This window comes from Exserohilum turcica (assembly GCF_000359705.1).
Source record: "Exserohilum turcica Et28A unplaced genomic scaffold SETTUscaffold_7, whole genome shotgun sequence".
NCBI lineage: Eukaryota > Fungi > Ascomycota > Dothideomycetes > Pleosporales > Pleosporaceae > Exserohilum > Exserohilum turcicum.
In genome coordinates, this window is record NW_007360288.1 from 928,982 (window position 1) to 948,856 (window position 19,875).

Consider the following 19,875-nt stretch of genomic DNA (forward strand, 5'->3'; position numbering starts at 1 on the left):
AATTTGGCTGCGTCGTAGGTCGAAAGGTGATTCCTTGAAGCCGCCGAGAGATCTGCTGATGATGGACGTTATAGGCTGCTGCAGCGCGTCGAATGCTCTTAAACTGGCCTGTACGATAGGCCTGAACTGCTAGAGTAAGCCTACCCTCTTGCTGAGTAAATATCACGTTCTGTTGTTGAGGCATTGTCTTTCGTACGTGAAGTTCGCGATGCCAAGAAAAAGTGGCACTCTCGGTGGGGTGGCACTCTCGGTGGTGGAATACGTTATATAGAGTGAGCGTATTATGAAAGTATAACCTTTAGTAGCTTATGCCTTCTTTAAACTACTCTATTAAGGGCTGTTACTAACAAACTCAGTATAATTTATAGTCTTCGGCGGTATTTTTGGTAGTACTTGATGAGTCCCTGTTAGCAAGAACTTTTGACAGTCACCTCTGTAGAGAATGAGTATTCAGAGTCTAGAATAATAAATTGGGCAAATCAGTCTGCATATGATACGCATATGATAGTCGTGCTTCGAGTAGAAGAGTGCTTACACCATGCGCATAGGGCTTTGTCAGAAACTTAGTCTAGGGATAACACTCATTAAACCTTATTGATTGTTCTCCCGTCAATCCAGTCTCAATTTAGGGTATCAAATCTCACATCATTTGCGATGCGATGAATATAAAGCTCATGGCGTTCCGCCAAATTTCTCCTCATCAAATTCTCTTTTCTCCTACAGCTTAGTGAAAGCCTATCTACTACCTAAACACTGCCTATACGTATCTTCGCGTCAAGCAATCTTAACTTTTGCCCAGTATGCAGATTAGCCTGGTACTATTGACGTTTCTCGCCTCTGTCGCACTTGCAGAGAAACGTTGTACTTTCTATAAACATTTCGAGGGCAATTGCATCGTGAAAGAAATTGACGTGAGTATATTCAGAACCATATACATCGGCATTAGATATTGACTTATAGCAGGGCAAGGTTTGTATACTACTCTCACCTTGAGACTACGTCTAAAATAATTCCCTTTTAGAATTACCACGTGTACGACGGCAAAACCGACACCCCGGCCGCCCGCAGGAAGTGTGATCACGACAAAGGTTTTACGTTCCATAGGTCTGATCTAGTGGGGAGCTGCATCACGAAAGGCCAGGAAAACAATTGGGTTCAGGAAATGCGCGTAAGTCTATGATCCAAGAATTGCATCGCATATCCTAATAATTCCGAGGTTGAATGCTGCCCCGAATAGATAAGTGAGTACATGTAAGAGGTCTCACAGCAGGGTAGCTTAAGCATAGTAATATGTATCGTGTTTGTGTAGGCTTGCGGGCAGACTCAGGAAGGGCAATGGCTTATTGCAGCTTTAGCTGCATATTAGAATCAGTCACGTGTTAGCTAAGTCATCGTTTTCCCATAACTAGGGGCTCAAAATGCAAGACTTCGTTGGCAGAATCGATTCTTATTGGCTCTAAGAAGCTCAGCTATGATTCGTTGAATGGGTGCCAAGATGTTAGAAATCTCCGTCTTAGGTTAGTCTCGCCAAGCTCTCGTCACATGACGAACGCCAAAACAGCCAGAACACCAGAGAAGCCGGAGAAACTAGAGAGAAGCCGGAACGCCGGAACGGCCAGAAAAACAGCTAAAGCTGCACCTCTTTTCAGCTCCGTCACGGGCTGTAGGAATGTTTATATTTAACCAAGAAACCTTCGCCCTTTCACAATTTGACTGTTCCTACGGCCCACAAAGTTGCTGAAAATGAGCGGAGCTTTCGCTATATATTTTTGTTAGATCGCTTTCCATCTAAATATATGCTATGTAGGGGCTTGGGGTTTCGATAATACCTCTAGCTCCTGTAGAGAGCAAGTTTTTCGTATATAACATCCCGACAGCCTGTAACGGTACTGAATAGGAGGTGCAGCCTGCAGTTACTACACTGTTCTGGCTGCCCCAGTAGTCATCATGTGACAGGGCTGTTTAGCGTATCCAACCTGACACAAAGATCTCTAATATATCAGCAGGTATCGGACGAATAGCAGCGGAGTTTTCTAGAGCCAATCAGCTCCCATTCCCTTTTGCATGAGAAGACACCAGCCACTGGGTTGAACAAGTGGCCAAAAGTACAATTATCCAAAGCCATGCCAGGACACTGCACTATCAAGCTGAAGCTGTTGCGCTATAATAGATATCAAAGTGAGTGAGTGATTGAGAACTTGTTGTGTTTCACGTGACCGGAAGACTAACTCAATATGGCAATTCCTAACTCGTTAGCGTAGGTGACATGAGTGGCCGTAGAGCTTCTAGCAGCCAATTAGCTTTCATTTCTTCATGCAGGACAAGCCACCAACGACTCGTCTTAATATACATCTCAAGTTCCAATAACAGGTGGCAAAACCCATTCTTTTGACGAATTTTGGATTGAAGTAGTCGTTCACTGTTCATACCTTGCCCAGGTCGAGAGCCAGTGGCAGAGTCCCGTATGCTGGGGCCATGCTACGATGGGGAAGTCTGCAAATTGCCGTTCGAACACAGACCAAATAACGCTCGAGCGTGAAAAGGCGGAAAGCGTCAAGGAGAGTCAAGAAATGTTCCCGCCTTCTTGGCACGCTTGATAAGACTAGTAAGGTAGTGCTTTAGCCGACCCTAGAACAAACCCGCCCCTGCGCTTTCCCCTGACTCCCCAGCCCCATGGCCAGCGGCCAACAGTCGACAGCAAGATTTATTCGCACCGCGTTTCAGAAAAGTCGGATGTCCGTCTTGGTAGACATGCTGTGCGTTGGCGTCTTTTCTCCGTCGCTCGAGTCTTGGATGCTGTCCGTTACTTGCGGTATTTTGGACCCCTACAAAGTACCCCCAATCACTAATTTCTCCGCTGCCAAGGCCAGCACCATGTCTATCGCTTACCGAACTCGTCCATTATTGCCTAGATCCCGCGCGGCAGACATTCTCATAATGTGTATCCAGACCTAAGGGTGGAGAGTTGGTGGCCCCAGTGGGCGGGGCCTGCATCATTTAATATTGCAATGCCCATGTTAGTGCCGGACAAGCAGGATGCATGCACGAGCCGCTTCTACCTCGATGACAGTGATCATAGCATATATAAGGACGTAGTGGCTCGAGGCAGACAAGGAAAACAGGTGTTTCCTTTGCTCCACCAAGGCCCACTGTTTCGTTCCGACATCTCTACTTTGTCGAAAGTACAGTCTCGCCACCATGCATCTCCCTGCCTTGACCTTGGCGCTGGCCGGCACCACACTGGCCGCTACAAACTCTACCAAGCCATGGTCCACGTGGATGGCCACGTCTTTCTTGTCCAAAGGCCACCCAATTGACAACCACTACGTTTCTTCAGTCATCCACGAAGGCATGCAAAAGGCCGCGACTACACAAAAAGACGCAGCCCTCCTCGCCTACACCTCCAAGGCCCTGTCCTCCATCGTCTCGTCCAACGGCACTCTCAAAGGCTGGAACTCTACCTTCTACAGTCTTGACGACATCCGCATTGGAAACAACATTCTATACTTCTGGAACTCAGAAGGTCGCAAGGACAGCAAGTATGTGATTGCGGCCAAGGGCCTCCGTGAGCAGCTCAACCGATGGCCACGCACCCCCGAAGGAGGCTTCTGGCATCGTGCGCCTACCTACAAAAACCAAATGTGGCTAGATGGTATCTACATGGCTGATACATTTTACGCAACCTACACAGCCTACTTTGAGCCCCAAAACACAACAGCCTGGAACGACATTGAACTACAATTCGACCTCATCGAGGAGCACTGCCGCAACCAGACCACCAACCTTCTCTACCACGGCTTCAGCTCAGATAAGTCGACTGTCTGGGCAGACCCAGAGACTGGCACCTCTCCATATGTATGGGACCGTGCTCTGGGATGGTATTTCGTCGCGCTCGTCGAGGTCTTGGAAGTCTGGCCCAAGACACACCCCGGCTACGCCAAGCTCCTCAAATACTACATCACTCTTGCATCTGGAATCAAGAATGTCCAGGACACCAGTGGCGGCTGGTGGCTTCTGATGGACCCGGAGCTTGCTGGAAGGCAGGGCAACTACATCGAGTCGAGTGCAACCGCCATGTTTACTTACTCGTACCTGAAGGGAGTCAGGCTGGGACTCTTGCCGAAGGAATACCGGAAGACGGCCAGCAAGGCCTGGGACCTGCTGCTGGATGACTTTATCCAGTACGAGAAGAACGGCACAATCAGCTTCACGGGTACCGTGACGGTTGGAAGCTTGAAGGGCGATGCCTCGTACGAATACTACACAGGTGTTGAGACGCTCGTCAATGACGGCAAGGGTGCTGGTGCGTTCATGTACGCTGCCACCGAGGCGGAGAAGGCTCGATTGTAGTAAAAACCAAGGACCTCGATGCTATTGTATATATAACGCAGCCTTGTAATGATTGTACATATCTAAAACTTGTTTCTCGCATGGTTGGGTTCTGAGCTTTTTTTGCTGACATGAGTCGTGGAGCCACCTTTCCGCCACCGCATTTCGCCAACCACCCCAAGCCACACATTTGCCCAGCCCCGCGAAACTGAAGCAACTTACAATGCTAGGCGGAAAAACTCCGCCTCCCCTGCAGCGTCGCTCAAACAGGCTGCATCTGCTTTTTTCCACAGCCGTACTTGGCTGGCGAAACCGAATCAACAAAGAGCTGTCGGGGTGCTTCGTCATAAGCTGCCAAAAATAACGCTTGATACGGGGCCCCCTACCGCTGTCTTGTGGAGCCACGAGCCACGCTGGAGCAAGCAACCTCCCAGCCTCAGATCACCAGCTGAGCCCAAATGATAGACAGGGCAGATGGCTAACAGGGTCGCATTAGAAGGATCAGGTGACATGCGCTAATGTCATACATAGTTCTGTGCTGCTGGATATTTGACCGCTCCTCATCCCTACCTGTCTGTCGTTTCATTTACAACTAGCATCCATACTACATACGCACAACCCAACACACAGACAGACAATCGGCCGCTCAGCAACTCGCCTCTCTTTCCGCTGCTTACCCTGTTCACGCCAGCCCACCAAGCACAGTAAGCCAACATCGTTACCTTCTAGCGGTTGAACCCAATCCTAACCGCCACTGCAGAACCACCATCCCCAACAACCTTCCACCATGTCGTCAGTCGTTTCCACCGCCACCACCAGCGCACCCAGCGCCGGCTCTACCTGCGGCTCCGCCGTCTTCTCCGAGTTCCCGACCAAAGATGCAGCGTGTGCCGTCGGCGGCACCAGCGGCGTCCCCTCCAACACGACCGACGTGCTATCCAAATGCTGCAAGAAGGCGCCTGTCGAGCAATGGAATGGCTCGTGCGGATACTTCTGCCTCAGCTTTGAGCAGTCGGTCCGCGAGCTGCAGACGTGCTTCATGGACGGCGGCGTAGATCCCCGCTTGATCTTCTGCAATTCAAACAACTCGGCTACCGCCACCGGCACGCCCACTGGAAGCGGAGTCGCGGGCGCGAGCCGCACATCGGGCAGCGGGCCTGGTGCGACGGGATCGGGGGCTTCAGACAAGGACCACAAGGGCGCAGCGCCCGCTGTGGGCGTCAGCAAGGCTGGTCTCGGTATGCTGGGTATGGTTGTTGTTTCTGCGCTTGCCGGTGCCCTGTTGTAAGGGGGGGGGGAAGACACATGGAGGCATACGAGTATTTACGGTTTAATGTCGGCTTTTTTTTGCAATGAGGTCTCGTGCACAGTATAATACCATTTGTTTAATTAGACGATCTACAACGCAGTTATTTGCTAGCACTCTTGATTATCTTCGAACATCATTACGAAATGCGAAAAGTTGCACAACACATGGGATAATTCACCGTCTCTCTTTGCTTGCATAAAATCAATATGGCAAAATTCCCTGTCTTTTGTCGACGTGGATCGACAGAGTTGTGTTACGTACTACATTGTCCGTTGGTATGAGCAGTCGGCTGAATGGCTAGAAAAAAGAAGTAGAGGCTGGAAAGCCTTCGGAGAAGAATTGCAGTGGCGGCTTAGTTGTGGCGGCGCCAGCAATGCAGCTGGGAAAACCGGGTGGCAGAAAAGTAAACATTTTGTATGCCTTTGGCTGACCGATGAGAATGAGATTGAAAAGGGGGTGTTACATGTTGCTGGGTGATTTTACATGCTTTACTTGTTGTTCCATGGATTGTCCAACACTTGTTTAGTGAATATCCCATCCATGTCCTAATGTAGCCATCGCAAGTATTCTATCTGGCCTAAGGTACTTTACACTGTTATTGTTTCCTTACCGCCTGCAGCTTCATCGCATATGCTCACATGTGTTGTCTTCATAATGTTCCAATGCTGCTGTCTCTCTCCTAATTTGAGGATGCAGCGCTCGCTCTCACCATCGGCATCATCCTGAAGCTTTGTACGACCCTTGGAAGTATATTGCAAAGAAACAGCATTGAACTGGCTGTTGTGTTTCCGTGAGACCCCAATGGCCGTAGCAAAGCTCTCTGGAAGAATTCTGGAGAATACACCCAGGATCGTTTTCCGGAGGGGTGGCAGATTGGCGACAATAATACCGACGCAGACTTCGTTGATGCTACAGATGCTTAGGTCGATGGCGTCCCACATGAGCTCTTCGGATCGAAGAAACTTTGCGGTAATGGGGATTTTGGCAATGGAAAGACCTGTACCACTGTGGTGGGTAAGTGTGTGCTTTGGGCAGTGGACGGTGAAACTAACACTAATGCCAGCAAGAAAACAGTTCGTACGCCCCATTGTGTCTGTGTGCTGAGCTTTACGTTTCTTAGGTATACAATGGGTGCAGCGGCATAGATCTGTAATGCATTAGCCTTGAAGCTCAAATATCATTTAGACTACTCACCAAGTCAGTGATAATATTGGATGCAATCTGTACATAGGCAGTTACGTCGCTGACTGCTTCAGGCCAGCATTCTCCCTGCACTGCAAAGTCCCATCGTGAATAGTAAGGCCGACAGTATGCAAAGTGCAATATCAGCATCATGACAAAGTTGCATAGTACAACGATGACGACGGATGTCCAGATGAGAACCCGATAGCTGCGGCCAAAGTCCAACGCCATTAGGTAAGCACAAATCGAAGCTTTGACTAAGAACATTGCATATACGTTCAAACATTGGGTGATGAAGATCATGTGTAGCTCGTTCGACATGCGCCCAGGTATGAGCCACCACGGATCTGACATCAGCCGGCCTTGGCCACCTTTTGCAGCTAATACGGCGTAGGGCAGACAGCCCAGGAAGTTCAGAACCTAGGAAGAATCATCAGCTTCGACTTACTGAAATGTATATGTAAACATACCACACCACCTGCCATGAGCCAATCACTCAATGTCAAACGCCTGTTGATCTGCAGGCGGATGGCAAGCCGCCAGACGGCTACAAGTGTACATAGAGTGGCCATTATGGATGCAGTGGCGGTAAGTTGACCACCACGATTGGGCCATTTCTTGGGTGATGACTGTTCCATGTTGAGGGATGAAGGAGAGAGTGTTGGACAGGGATCCAAGGCAGACTTTGCAACATGTGAAAGAAGCTACTTGAAGATATAGCTTCTCGTATACGGCGCGTGTTAACAATGTCTCAGATACTTGAGATGCAGTGCACCAGGCAGGTACAATTTCCGATTGGAATGGCGCAAAGGGAGGGCGTGGGCGCGATAAGTACCTGTTTCTGAAGTGGCGAGCCGTCCATCTTACAATCTCATATATGGATGGTCCTCTTACCATCGGAGATACGTTGTTGATGAGCTAGGCCAATCATATTTTTTTCTTTCCAAATACCTCGCTGTGCCTCTTGATATTGTAGCGAGTTTTTGCACATTAGCATGCACGGCGACCGTTACGGAAATGACGCTAGGCTGTGATAGTCGAAACTGAAATGTGGTGATGAATTTTTCCGAGACTGTAGTTCTTGCTCGGCTGTTGAAAAGAATCCTTATGGTTATCAAGTCTCCGCGGATAGAAACTGCCGATTTGTTCGACCGGCTTTTCAGATGACAACGTAATCTTGCAAGGGGCTCCCCTTTGCACAAAAGAAGGCGCGAGACCAGCAGGATATGAATTCAAGTTTATATTGGTCAAGAGAGGAAGCAGACTATGCATCTCAACTTTAAAACTGGCATAAGGCTTCGTGATGGATGTGACATGTGTTTAGGCAAGGAGACGTTGGTGGCGTGGGATGTTGGGAGTTGCGTTGAGATTCTGTTCGGATGGAAAGAAGCAGAAGTACCGTTAAGTCCGTCTCCACAAGCTGCCTCGATTGGGAATAGCCCATGAACAGGCAGGCACCCGTAATACCCAAGCGAAGTGATTTCATTCGGTTCCTCATGCCGCGGGAGGTCTAAAGGATTCCTTTGACCCGTCTACACGGAACCAGAGCCACCGAGCATTTTGAGCCTCGTGGCATCAATCGAAGCGCCATGTTGGAAAACCACACATAGATGCTTGATGGTGGCTACAAACATCATAAGCAGCTGACTGCGAGTCACTCCTTCCCCATGTGCCTCGCTTCTGTTTCTGTTTACTCTCGAAACGTCATCAGCAAACAACCCCGCGGACCCTCAACGACAACCATCACCTAGTTTTCAGTCTCGCCCTTCACAGCGCCCCTGACTAGCATTGTCCGCGCCGTAAATCAAACCCCGATATGACCATCGGTTCATTGCCTCCGATGAGGAATACACGGCAGCCGCCACAGTCTAGAATCTGCAGGGACCGGTCCTCGCATCTAGCACCATCATGCTGGCAACATTTAACATGCTGCTCTATCAACTTCAATTTGCCTCCGTACAGCGACAGTCCTTCTGAACTTTCCCGTTTTTCGTACTTGCGGGTATCCAGCAATCTTCGTCATTTCATTCGCTAGGCGAAGAAACCGAATCGAAAATGCTTTTGTTTGTTTTCCTCTCGCTGCTCGGATCGTCAGTATACGCAGACATCACCAATAATACCGTATACGACTATGTCATTGTTGGAGGCGGAACAACGGGCCTTGTGGTTGCGAACAGGCTGAGCGAGGATCAAAACAGCAAGTCGCTCCCAGGAACATCATCTCCCAACTAGACCCACTAACAATACCACCCACAGAGACGATCTTGGTGATTGAAAACGGTGCCCTCAGCAACAGTACACTCTCCAGCATCCCCGGCAACTCCGGCGGCCTCAACCTTGCCGCCATGTACGACATCCACAGTGCGCCCGTCCCCAATCTCGGCAACCAGTCGTTCCTCGTCACAGTCGGCAACGTCGTAGGTGGCGGCTCCTTCGTAAACGGCATGCAATTCGACCGCGGCGCCAACGCCGACTACGACGCCTGGGCGGAGCTCGGAAACCGCGGCTGGGACTGGAAAAGCCTGCAACCGTATTTCCTCAAAAGCAACCACTTTGATGCGCCGTCGAGCGCGACAACCGCCCGATTCGGCATCTCGTATGATGCAAGCGCATACGGCAACGGGCCCGTCCGCGTTTCCATTCCAGACTACCAGTTCCCGGATATGAAGCACATGTATCATTCGTGGGACGACATTGATATTCCGCATCCAAAGGAAGGATTCGCAGAGCCAGTCGGCCACTACTGGTCGCCGAATTCGATTGATGCAGCTACGGGCATGAGGTCGACCGCGCGCACGGCGTATTACGATCCGATCGTATCGCGGGGAAATCTCAAGCTGCTGACGGAGACGCACGTGGATGAGATTACTTTTTCAAGGGACGGGGTCGGCGGCGCACTGAGAGCTACGGGCGTCAAGTTCACGCGGAACAGCAGCGGTAAACAGGCGCAGGTGTTTGCGGCCAAAGAAGTCGTTCTCGCTGCAGGGGGCGTGTTTACTCCCCACCTGCTCATGTACTCTGGTATCGGGCCTGCTGATGTCCTGGAGGACGCCGGCATTACTGTCAAGAAAGTAAGTAAGCGAAACCAACCCTGCTTAGCCAGTTAGAGCATTATTTTCTAACATGGGATATGTGGTACAGCACCTCGCAGGCGTCGGCTCCAATTTCCAAGATCACGTCGCCAATTACATGAACTTTGAGCTGCAGAATCTCGATGCAGAGAATATGGGTGCGCTGAATACAAACTCGACATTCAATCAGACAGCTTACACGCAATACCTCTCCTCACGCAGCGGACCCTACTCGGCGGGTAAATCAAACGGCCTTGTATTCCTCGCTCTGCAACACTTCGACCCAGCCTTCAACGAAACCATAGCAAAACTCGACTCACAAGATGCATCCTCGTTCCTCCCCGCGCGCTACAAAAACGACAGCCAGCTCCTCGCAGGCTTCAATGCACAGCGCGCCATCCTCCGCAAGCACTTCGCCAGCACGACCTCGGCTGTCGGTGAAATCGTCATCCAGCCCTGGGGCCTTTCGGGAATCGCAAACAACAAACCGCTGTCCCGGGGAACGATTACACTGAACACAACGAATCCCCGGGGGTACCCCGTTGTGCAATGGAACACGTTTCAGAACCCGCTCGACGCACATGTCATGGTGGCACTGACGCGGTTCAACCGTGCACACTGGGCCAAGTCTCCTCGTCTCGCGCGGTACCAGCCTGTGGAGACGGCACCGGGCGCCCAGTACGTGACTGACGAAGAGATTGTGCAGGGGAGCATCGATACAGGCACGCTGCAGCCGACGTTTGCGCATCCGAGCGGAGGATGCAGTATGTTGCCTCTGGAGCTGGGGGGCTGTGTCAGTGACGAGTTGCTCGTGTATGGCGTGCAGGGGTTGAGTGTTGTGGATGCAAGTATCCTGCCGTTGATTCCTGCGGCCCATTTGCAGGCCACCATGTATGCGGTTGCCGAGAAGGCGGCAGATCTGATCAAGAAGAGGGCAGCGGCGGCGGCGGCGTAGCTGGACATGGCTTCATGCACGTCAATCACTTGTCAAGATCTTCATCTTGGGGGAATGCGGGTTCATCGTTCCGAGACACTTTTTTTCATCTGCAGAATAAAGACTTCACATCACAGGCTTACGTACCAAGCACAAGTGCCAATCGACATAGCCGCCGACGAGTGTGCCAGAACGTCACATGAGCCCAACCTCCCCAGCATACGAGGCAGACAAGAAGCCCGATCATGTCCCGTATCCGTACTGGCCTAGCATGAGTCGGTTACGTAGGTGGTCAACGTATGTCTTAAACGAAGGCAATAGTGATGACGATGGGCGTGAGGAGTGTGCTGTTTAGCGAGCCAGGGCGAGCAGAGTCTCAGGGGGGGAGGCGGGAAGAGGGCTGGCTTGCTGACTGTTCTTGTGTGATTGATCGGGGGTGGCGAACAGGATCCAAGCGGCAGCGACGTGCTGTGATTGATTCTAACCTTTTCCTAGAGAGTAAGCTTTGAGGGGGAAGCGGTTCGGTTCCTCGGGTAGTGGTTTTTCTTTTGTAGTAGCAGACACTGGGCAGGTGTTGGGATGATGGCTGTGGGGCACAATGGAAATGAGACGGCGATCTGCACAATCAGCTTCACGAATTAGGGGTGTTGGAGGGAGGGAATGGTGTAGGGCTGTGATGGTGATAGGCGTGATAGGGCTAGAGGCACTTCAGTGGCGTCGATACTGTCGCGAAGTGAGCTTGACGTCGTAACCAAGGTACTATTGTTGGGCGACAAAAAAACGGTGTTGAGCAAGGCTTTGCTCTGCTCTGTTGGTGGCGCAAACTATCCAGGTCCAATGTCGTGGTAGATATGCTCGTCATGGCAGAAGGTGCATCGATTCGCTGTCGTTCCAGACAGCTGGGAAAGTTAGAGTGGAGTCGAGGCGCGGAGGCACGTGCTCGGCCAGGGCGTTCCCTGCCGGCAGTTGCCTGAGGCATGTCGAGGCGATATGGCGTTCCGCGCTTTGCGTGCACTGTTCAGGTACGAAGTTTAGTGAGTGCTAGGAGAAAGAGGTTGTCGCGATTAGACCTAGACCGACAATAGCGTGGATGACTGTGTTGCCATGAGGTGTATTTTTTGCTTTTCGTATAATTTCGGGTGCAGTAGATAATGCGTGTTCTATTGAAAACCTTGGGAGTCTTTCAGTGGTACGATGGTCGGGTTTGCGGCTGAACCATCCAGAGCTGTCCTGTGAGAGACGTGATGGCAGCACTGTTGGACAGAAAACGCAGCATAGGCTGTGCGACGGTCTCTGAGAGTCCCAACGTGTTGCAGTGGATCCGTGCATCCGAGGAGTTGACAATGTACCTGGATAGACAAAAGGGGACATCAGATGACCTGCCCATATGCTAAGCACCAATCAGGTGCGGTACATGCAACAGACGTGAGGAAGAAGCTTCGTCATCTGGCCGCGAAGATTAGTGGACCACATCTTGGAAGCGGTACCCCGCTTGTCTGGACCCATATACGCCTAGCCCTGATCGCAGCAAGACGGGAGCTCGGATTGTCGTTGTTGTTGTTTTTGTTGTTGATCTTACTGCTTGGCAGTCTACTTGGTGTTTGTGGAGGGCTGAAAAGCAAATTCGCTCCAACGAGCTGTCACAACGCCGATCGGATGCGAACGTGATGCGTGCATGCCGCTAAACAGCATCCAAGCGATTGGGGACGCAGAACTTTGTTCACCAAAGGCGCATTCGTATCGGTCTGTGAATAGCTCGAGTAGGTAACGGCTGGCTGGTGCAGTGGCCAGTACAGGGGGGAGCTGGGCACCATGGGCGGGGAGGTGGTCTGAGTGGAGCGAGAAAGACAGGGAAAAGTGTGCGACGTTTGCATGGAAAGGGACAAGGTGCAGGGTTTTCAGTCAACAATTTGGGTGGAGACGTTTGTGTGACTCCAGCTTGCACGTCTTGCGTAGCGGGAGTGGATGGCCCTCCGGTGCGCCCGCGTAGGCATGCCCAGTCTTGATGGGGGCTGTGGGCAGAATGGCGTGCATGGGCGGTTCCAGCCATGTCGAGTATGGAAAGGTAGGCTATATCAAGGTTGCCGCCTCGTGTCTTCTGATTCGTCGAGCGTGAGTGGCAAGCTTACGGCACTCAGTGTATCTGGGTAGTACCGAATACCGGGATGCCAGTAGAGACAGTTGAGATTGAAGGGCGAGTGGGTAGGTCTTGGAAGCGGTCTTGGAAGAGGCTCGGAGATTTTTTTGTGCTGTAGGGAGGCCGCGAGCGAGCGGAGAAGTCGCAACTGACGCTGTCCTGGTCCCGCTTCCGCCTCGCATCGCATCGCCCGCCAGCACGGGTCGTCACAGTCGGATGGGATGCGGTGAGGTTATTCGCTGGCAGGCGGGCGAGGGTTGGGGGAGGACCCTGCAGGCCGGCGGCCGATCCGAGGGCGCTTCGCCACAACAGGCAAAAAACGAAGGCGGGGACCCTTGGGCCTCTCAACGACGACACGCGACAGGCGCGTGGGGGAAGCGCAGCGGCAGCGCAGACAGAGGCACGACCACGACAGCTTGTCGAGATTTGCGCCCGTATAGCAGAAAAGCCATCGGTCGACCAGAATATCGCCTCATATCAACAAGCCCAAATCAAGTCGAGCAACGGCAAGGCGCACAGACGCCGGGAGCGACATCGATGGCAGACACCCCCGGCTTCTGGACGGCCATTGGCCAGGCGTAGATTGTCGCTGTAGCCACTGAAGAGCCGCAGCAGCAAGATGCCTGGACCCAGCCAGGCCCGCTCCACCCTCAGCTTTCTTCTGCTGCTGCTCGCTTCTCCACAGTCGTCCAATGTACCAGCAAGTCACGGCGCGCGCTGCTGAGCCAGGCTGTGTGGGCGTGGGTGTGGGTGCATAATACCGGCACCCCTGCGGGCCAATCCGACACCATCCAGTACCCGCGACGGACAGGCCGTTGACGCCTACCAATAATGCCGCATAGACGACACTTGCTGTGTACCTGCGTACTGTGCAAGTTCCACTGGTAGCCGGGCGGGCGTGCACGGCGCAGCTCGAGTAGGCTGGTCCGAGGCCTCCCTCGCCTCCATCGAGGGTTATATTCCTGTCCATTCCCAGTCCCGTGCATCTTGGTTGCTGATGACGCTCGTTCCTCAGTCTGACGCCCATTTGCGACTCGAGAGTACATCCATACACGCTTGCTGAACCCCTCTCTGCTGCGGCCACGATGAGGTCCCCCCCGCCAGAGGTCCTTTTGTCATGGCCCAAGCCCAACTATGTCGACCCCGTCACCAGAGGCCCCGGACTGATGATTGTTGAGTTGACGCTGCTCCCCATTGCCATGCTGGTCGTGTTTCTCCGGCTCTGGGTGCGCATCTCATGGCTGAAGAAGAGCTGGTATGACGACTACCTGATGATTGTGGCCATGATTTTCAGCATTGGTAGGCAGCACCCGGCTCGCGCCAAGCCCCACACTGGCTGACTCGTCATACAGGCACGACCGTCGTGGTCATCATGGCGTCTCAGCTGTACGGCTGGGATCGCCATGTCTGGGACCTCAAGCCGCACCAGATGATGGTGGGAAGACAGGTACGACTGCAGCTGGCTCATGGGCACTGTACGCTGATGCTAACCTGTGCAGGCGTCCATGGCGTGCCAGACACTGTTCGTCCTCGCATCGTCGACGGTCAAGATGTCGATCCTCGTCTCCTACTTTCGCATTGCACCGGAAAAGTCGACGTTCCGCAAGTTGGTGTGGGCTACGTTTGCTCTCGTCTTTGCTGCTTTCGTCGTCTTCCTCGTTGCCCTGTGGGTTCAATGCATGTAGGTGCGTCCAAGCCGGCACGTCATGTGAGAGTGCTAACAGCTGCAGTCCCATCTCGAGTTACTGGAGGCTGAATGCGGACCACCGCGACTGTATCCCGGAAGGACCGCCGCTGGTGGTGCAGAGTGTGCTCAACGTCGTAACCGACTTCATGATCTACGCACTGCCGATCCCTACCCTCTTCTCGCTTTCGCTGCCATGGAGCCAACGCATTGGACTGGCGGTTCTCTTCTCGGTGGGCGGAGTCATTGTGGTTGCCAGCAGCTTCCGGGCCTACTGGGTGCATTACACACTGTTTGAAACATACGACGCAACATGGGAGGGGTACCAGATCTGGGTATGGACAGCCGTCGAAACAAACGTCGGGGTTATTTGCGGATGCATTCCGGCGCTCAAGCCGTTGCTATTCCCGCACCGAGCCCGGCAGCAGGGCTCTAGGTACGCCAGCGGGTCGCAAAACAGCAGGAAGAAGGAGAAGGTTACGCCTGTCATCGACCAGGTTGAGATGGACACGCGCAGGCTGACTGAAACGGATGAGGCGCAGCAGGACATTGCCATTACCGCAGCGTCGGGCCACCGCAGCATGCTGTCGGAGCGGCCGATGAGTGGCAATACGGACAAGAGCCGGTTCGACCTTGACATTGAGCAACAAAAAGCCTACATGTACTGATGGCGAGGCACAGTACAATAGAAGTACGTCTATTTAATCTTCGCATACGTTGGTTGAGCGAGTGGAGTGAGGGGCGGCGTGCAGCTGGGGATTCCCTGCTAGTCGTTTCGTGACGCTCATCCATGTTCTCTTTTCTCATTTCTCGTTTATATTTTCCTACTCTTGTCAATACTGTCTGGTACGCGGCGGGTGGGCGGATCCGTCGGGCTCGACGCCTCCTTCTTTTCTTGGTATTTCCTTTGTGTCTGGGCGGCCGGCTGCGCATCACGATGCCAGTCTCTTTTTTATTCATTTATTTATTTATTTTTATTTATTGGAGTGCTAGCAGGGCGTTTAGGGCGGTAGCAGGAAATGCCATCACGTCAGCTCATATGACAGCGGCTTTGCATGTTGTTTTGTTTCGCGCATTGGGTTCTTTTTTGACATGTCGGCGATGCGCAAGTTCCGTGGCGAGGGCCACGCTAGAGCGGAGGCTGAGAAGACAGGTGCGCTTGACCAGCAGACCCCTTTGACGGTATCGCGGCTGAATTTTCTCTAGGCATGTCGACGCTGTCTGTTAGAAATTTCGCAGCGACAGGCTGGCAGATTGCGAGGTGCATCGGGCGTGGGTGCGCATGATGGGGTTGACATCATGGTTCATGGGCGAGGTCAGGCATTGCATTGTGCCTCAGGCATGGTCGAGATGAACGGGAGCGATGGCATGCCGGCCGTGCACAGCCATGGTGCGACAAGAGCGGCCAAGTTTCTTTTTTTTTGTTTCCGGAAGAGAGCTAGGGAGGCCGAAGTCGTCTGTTCGTGTTTCGGCAGGCGGTCGGTCTGTGTGCGCGAGTGCGAGCCGGAAACATGATGTCAAGCGACAGGGCGTGTGCAGTCGGCGGCGGCCATGGCAAGCAGCGGGCAGCGCTGGGACAAGAGCAGGCGAGACAGGCGTCCAAGGGGCGGCGGTGGTTGCGACACGTAGTCGCCCAGGACGCGGCGTGGTGATGGTCGAGGTGGGGTGGGGTGAGTGGGAGAAGCTTTTGGAAGAGTCAGGAACAGGAACGCGGCGACGTTGGCGGGGAGACTAGCGACAAGGCTGAAGGCACCATGACATATGCCACACGGCCTGCTCACCGCCCCGCTGCGTCGGCACGTCGCAAGCACTCGCACTCGTAAAACAAGTACATATGGACGATGCATGCCGACATGCATGGCCAGTGTAGCAGGCGCGGCGGATGCAGTGGTTCGTGTGGCTCGCGGGCAATGCTGGTGGTGGTGGTGTTGCTGTACACGGCGTACGTGGTGCGTCTACTTACCGTACGGGTGCAGGCGCCAGCAAGATTGTCATCAATGCCCCGAGTAGCAGACCCTCGCTGCCAACGTCACAGGAGGCGCCCAGTGCTTCGGCGCACGACCGTTGGCCATCCAAACTCACCTCATGCACCGCCAGACTCGCCGCAACAGTCCAAGTGGGCGTCCCAAGTGGCAGCCCATCCTGGTGCTAGCCCGCCGGCTTCCCGTCTAATGCCAACGCACCGCGCAGCCCATGGCCTGGCAGGGCGACGCCCATTGCGAAAAGGATCCCCAACCCGCCCACGCACACACGCCTATTATAAGCTGCAGGTACCTCGAGTGCGCACCATGTCCTCTCCACTGTCTTCGCATCCCTCGCCATGTGGTCGTCGTCGTCGCCGCTGCTGCTGCCCTTGCTCTCGCTGGCCTCGCTGGCCTCGCTGGCCCTCTCAGCCCCAACCACCCCCAAGCCCGACTGCAACACTCACCCCGTCTGCATCATTGGCGCAGGCCCGGCAGGCCTCGCCGCTGCCGGCCGCCTCAAGGACAAGGGCATCAAGGCCGTCGTCTTCGAACGCCAGGAAAAAGTCGGGGGCAAGTGCCAGGCCTGGTACGACGACAGGTATGTGTTGCACCGCACCGCATCGCATTCATTGTATGCGCGCCACCAGGCGCCGCTGACCACCCTCGCAGAGGCATCTTCCACCCGCTCGGCGCCGCCTTCTTCTCCAATGCCACCTACACCGACACCATTGGCATCCTGAACAAGACCAATGTCGCCATCGAGCCCTTCCCGCTCGCCGGCGCACGCAGCCAGTACACGTACAACTTCACCAACGGCGACATTGCCCCCATGGCTGCCCTGACCCCTCAATTGACCGCCGTCGTCGCTGCCGAGGTGCCCAGGTACATGGCGCTTTGGAATCAACGCTTCCGGCCCATCAGCGGCCTCAACTACAAGGTGCGCCCGTCCGCTGACTGATGCGCGCAACCACGACCGCCAGGCTAACGCCGCAATAGGATGGCGTGCCCCAGGAGTTCACCGTCTCCGGCGCCGAGTGGTTCCGCCAAAACAATTTCACCGGCCTGCCCATCCTGCTCGTCAATGCCGTCGCGCTGTACGGCTATGGCGATATCAATATCGTTCCCGCAGTACGTCATGACGCGCCAAAAAAAATAGTTGCAGGGATGCTGCATGCACGACGCGCGCGCGCGCTAACACCCCACTAGCTATACATCCTCAAGTACTTCACCCCCGACATTCTGACGGCCTTTGTCGGCCTGCACGATGCCTACTACATGGACTTCCACAAGATGTTCGTCGAGTATGCCGAAAAGGAGCTGTGCCACACGCCCATCCACACGTCTTCCGAGGTCCGCTGCGTGGACCGATCAGGGGCCAACCCTGTCGTGACCTACACGACCCCGAATGGCAACTATGTTTCCTGGAAAAAGCAAGAGTGCTCGTCCGTCATCTTCGCCTTTCCGCCCAACCTGGCCAACCTGGAGCGCGTCGGAGTCGACTTGACAGAGGAAGAGTACACTACGTTTGCAAACGTCTCAACCCACCAGTACTACTCGTCGGCTATCGAATTTGAGCTTCCCTACGGCGTTTCGTATGTTGCAGCAAGCGCCTCCCCTTATGTGCCCCCGCCAAACGACGGCCAACCGGTAGCCATTCTGCACCTCATCCGAAACTCCAATGTCTCGGTCGCCTGGTCCTGGGGTCCCTATGATTTCCAAACCGAAAAGGCTGCCAAAAACTTGCTTATCAAGAGCTTGTCCGAGATCAACAAGGACCCCCGCAATGCCACGGCTCCTTCCCAGCCCTTTAACGAAACTGACGTCAAGGCCTTCCGCAAATGGGACTACTTTCCACACTTTGAGACCGATGCCCTCGCCGACGGCGCTTACAAGAAATTCAATGCGCTCCAGGGCCACAAGAAGTCGTACTATGCCAGCGCACTCAGCGGCATGGAAATCGTCGAGTGGGCTCTCCGCAGCGGATACGATATCGTCGACACGTACTTTTAGGCAAAACAACCTGCTCGGCACCTTTCGCTGCCGCCACGTGTATGACAAACGAGGGAAAAAAGAGTTGCCTACTCTTTTCTTTTTTCTTTTCCGCATCATGCCCGCATGCCCCCCGGGAATCCCCGTGTTCCCGGATTCACGAACCCACGATAGCAGATCATCGGGATCCGGAGCCGTTACGACTGCGAGGAAACCATCCTTTTCCTCGTCTCGATTTTTCCTTTTTGGCGCCTGCATCCCTTGCTTTTTTGGTTTCCTCATGATGATTCAACGTTTTTCTTTTGATTCGCATATTCTAGACATGATACCTATCCCACCCACGGCACCTCACGACCGTCATGACCACGCGTTGTATTGTTTCTTCTGCTTCTTTCTCTTTCCCCTTGTTCTGTTCATGGCTCCCCCTCTTCCGACCCGTGATATCTCGGCATTGGCGATGGAGGGAGAAGACATGAGGAATGAGAATGAGAAGGACAGAAGTCAATACTCGCATGCTTAACAACTATGTACCAGTCTTTGGTTTTGTTTAATGGTAATGAAAGCTGCTCCTGTGTAGCAGCAAGCTCAGCCTAGCTTACATGTATGTTTTCACCAACATATGCATGAGCAGAAGCATGGAAAGGAAAAAAAGGAGCATCATGTGCTTTATGAAATGTACATAGCATACAGACATGTGTATATAGATGTTTGCTAGAACCCCAGAGGCACAGCTTGGTGCTTAATCTATGACTATTTCTCTCTTACTTACCTATCGCTTTCCACTTCTATCCCCGCTCTATTTACCGACACATAAAAAACCCTAATAACATCAATTAGCATTGCCGATACCACAGCAAATAAACAATCGTTCGTGTTCGCCTCAGTGCTCATGTCAGATGGAAGAGATGTCATTTTCCTTCCTGTACATGTAAGCCCAGCACGCCTGACGCATATATATACTACCACTACTATACATGTCTGCTAACTCTATCCCCCCCACACACGGCATTCTATGCACGACATAACTATAATCCTCGCTACTCGCACCTGTTTCGGTATAGCACACGCATGCATGCTATGTACGTAGGCGAAGCGGGACATGGGGGTCGCCTCGTTTCGCTACGTGTGTAATAGCTCGGGTGTTATAGGCGTAAGCAGTATGCCTGGATTGGGAGTAAGGGTAAGACTATTTGGGGACGGGGACAGGGGGGTGGGTTGGAGGAGGAGGAGGAGGAGGAGGAGGGTTGATGGGAGAGAGAGAGAGAGATACGGGGGG

At 53.3% G+C, this 19,875-nt stretch overlaps 6 protein-coding genes across 6 annotated transcripts; 5 read left to right on the top strand and 1 right to left on the bottom strand.

Moving 5' to 3' along the window:
* Positions 1–3,198: 3,198 nt before the first annotated feature.
* Positions 3,199–4,350, top strand: SETTUDRAFT_34762 (glycoside hydrolase family 105 protein; the record flags this gene model as incomplete). The annotated part of the gene is made up of 1 exon (XM_008031922.1): positions 3,199–4,350. The coding sequence occupies one exon, from the start codon at positions 3,199–3,201 to the stop codon at positions 4,348–4,350; it is 1,152 nt and encodes a 383-aa protein (XP_008030113.1).
* Positions 4,351–4,899: 549 nt separating this feature from the next.
* SETTUDRAFT_165522 (uncharacterized protein) lies at positions 4,900–5,793 on the top strand. Its single transcript, XM_008032161.1, has 2 exons — positions 4,900–5,033; positions 5,090–5,793. Exon 2 carries the CDS (start codon positions 5,117–5,119, stop codon positions 5,615–5,617), a length of 501 nt encoding a protein of 166 aa, XP_008030352.1. The 5' UTR covers positions 4,900–5,033; positions 5,090–5,116; the 3' UTR covers positions 5,618–5,793.
* Positions 5,794–6,225: 432 nt separating this feature from the next.
* On the bottom strand, positions 6,226–7,392 carry SETTUDRAFT_23256 (uncharacterized protein; the record flags this gene model as incomplete). Its single annotated transcript, XM_008031846.1, has 4 exons — positions 6,226–6,643; positions 6,691–6,785; positions 6,833–7,240; positions 7,291–7,392. 4 exons carry the CDS (start codon positions 7,390–7,392, stop codon positions 6,226–6,228), a joined length of 1,023 nt encoding a protein of 340 aa, XP_008030037.1.
* Positions 7,393–8,875: 1,483 nt separating this feature from the next.
* SETTUDRAFT_156882 (uncharacterized protein) lies at positions 8,876–10,846 on the top strand (the record flags this gene model as incomplete). Its single annotated transcript, XM_008032162.1, has 3 exons — positions 8,876–9,017; positions 9,077–9,891; positions 9,962–10,846. 3 exons carry the CDS (start codon positions 8,876–8,878, stop codon positions 10,844–10,846), a joined length of 1,842 nt encoding a protein of 613 aa, XP_008030353.1.
* A 3,201-nt stretch (positions 10,847–14,047) lies between these two features.
* On the top strand, positions 14,048–15,314 carry SETTUDRAFT_23258 (uncharacterized protein; the record flags this gene model as incomplete). The annotated part of the gene is made up of 4 exons (XM_008031847.1): positions 14,048–14,261; positions 14,315–14,409; positions 14,462–14,643; positions 14,693–15,314. The coding sequence occupies 4 exons, from the start codon at positions 14,048–14,050 to the stop codon at positions 15,312–15,314; spliced, it is 1,113 nt and encodes a 370-aa protein (XP_008030038.1).
* Positions 15,315–16,966: 1,652 nt separating this feature from the next.
* Positions 16,967–18,620, top strand: SETTUDRAFT_97139 (uncharacterized protein; the record flags this gene model as incomplete). Its single annotated transcript, XM_008032163.1, has 4 exons — positions 16,967–17,208; positions 17,280–17,547; positions 17,607–17,738; positions 17,817–18,620. 4 exons carry the CDS (start codon positions 16,967–16,969, stop codon positions 18,618–18,620), a joined length of 1,446 nt encoding a protein of 481 aa, XP_008030354.1.
* Positions 18,621–19,875: the final 1,255 nt, after the last annotated feature.

Coding starts and splice junctions, on each gene's coding strand:
- SETTUDRAFT_165522 (XM_008032161.1), top strand. CDS start 5,117: ATGTCGTCAGTCGTTTCCACCGCCACCACCAGCGCACCCAGCGCCGGC.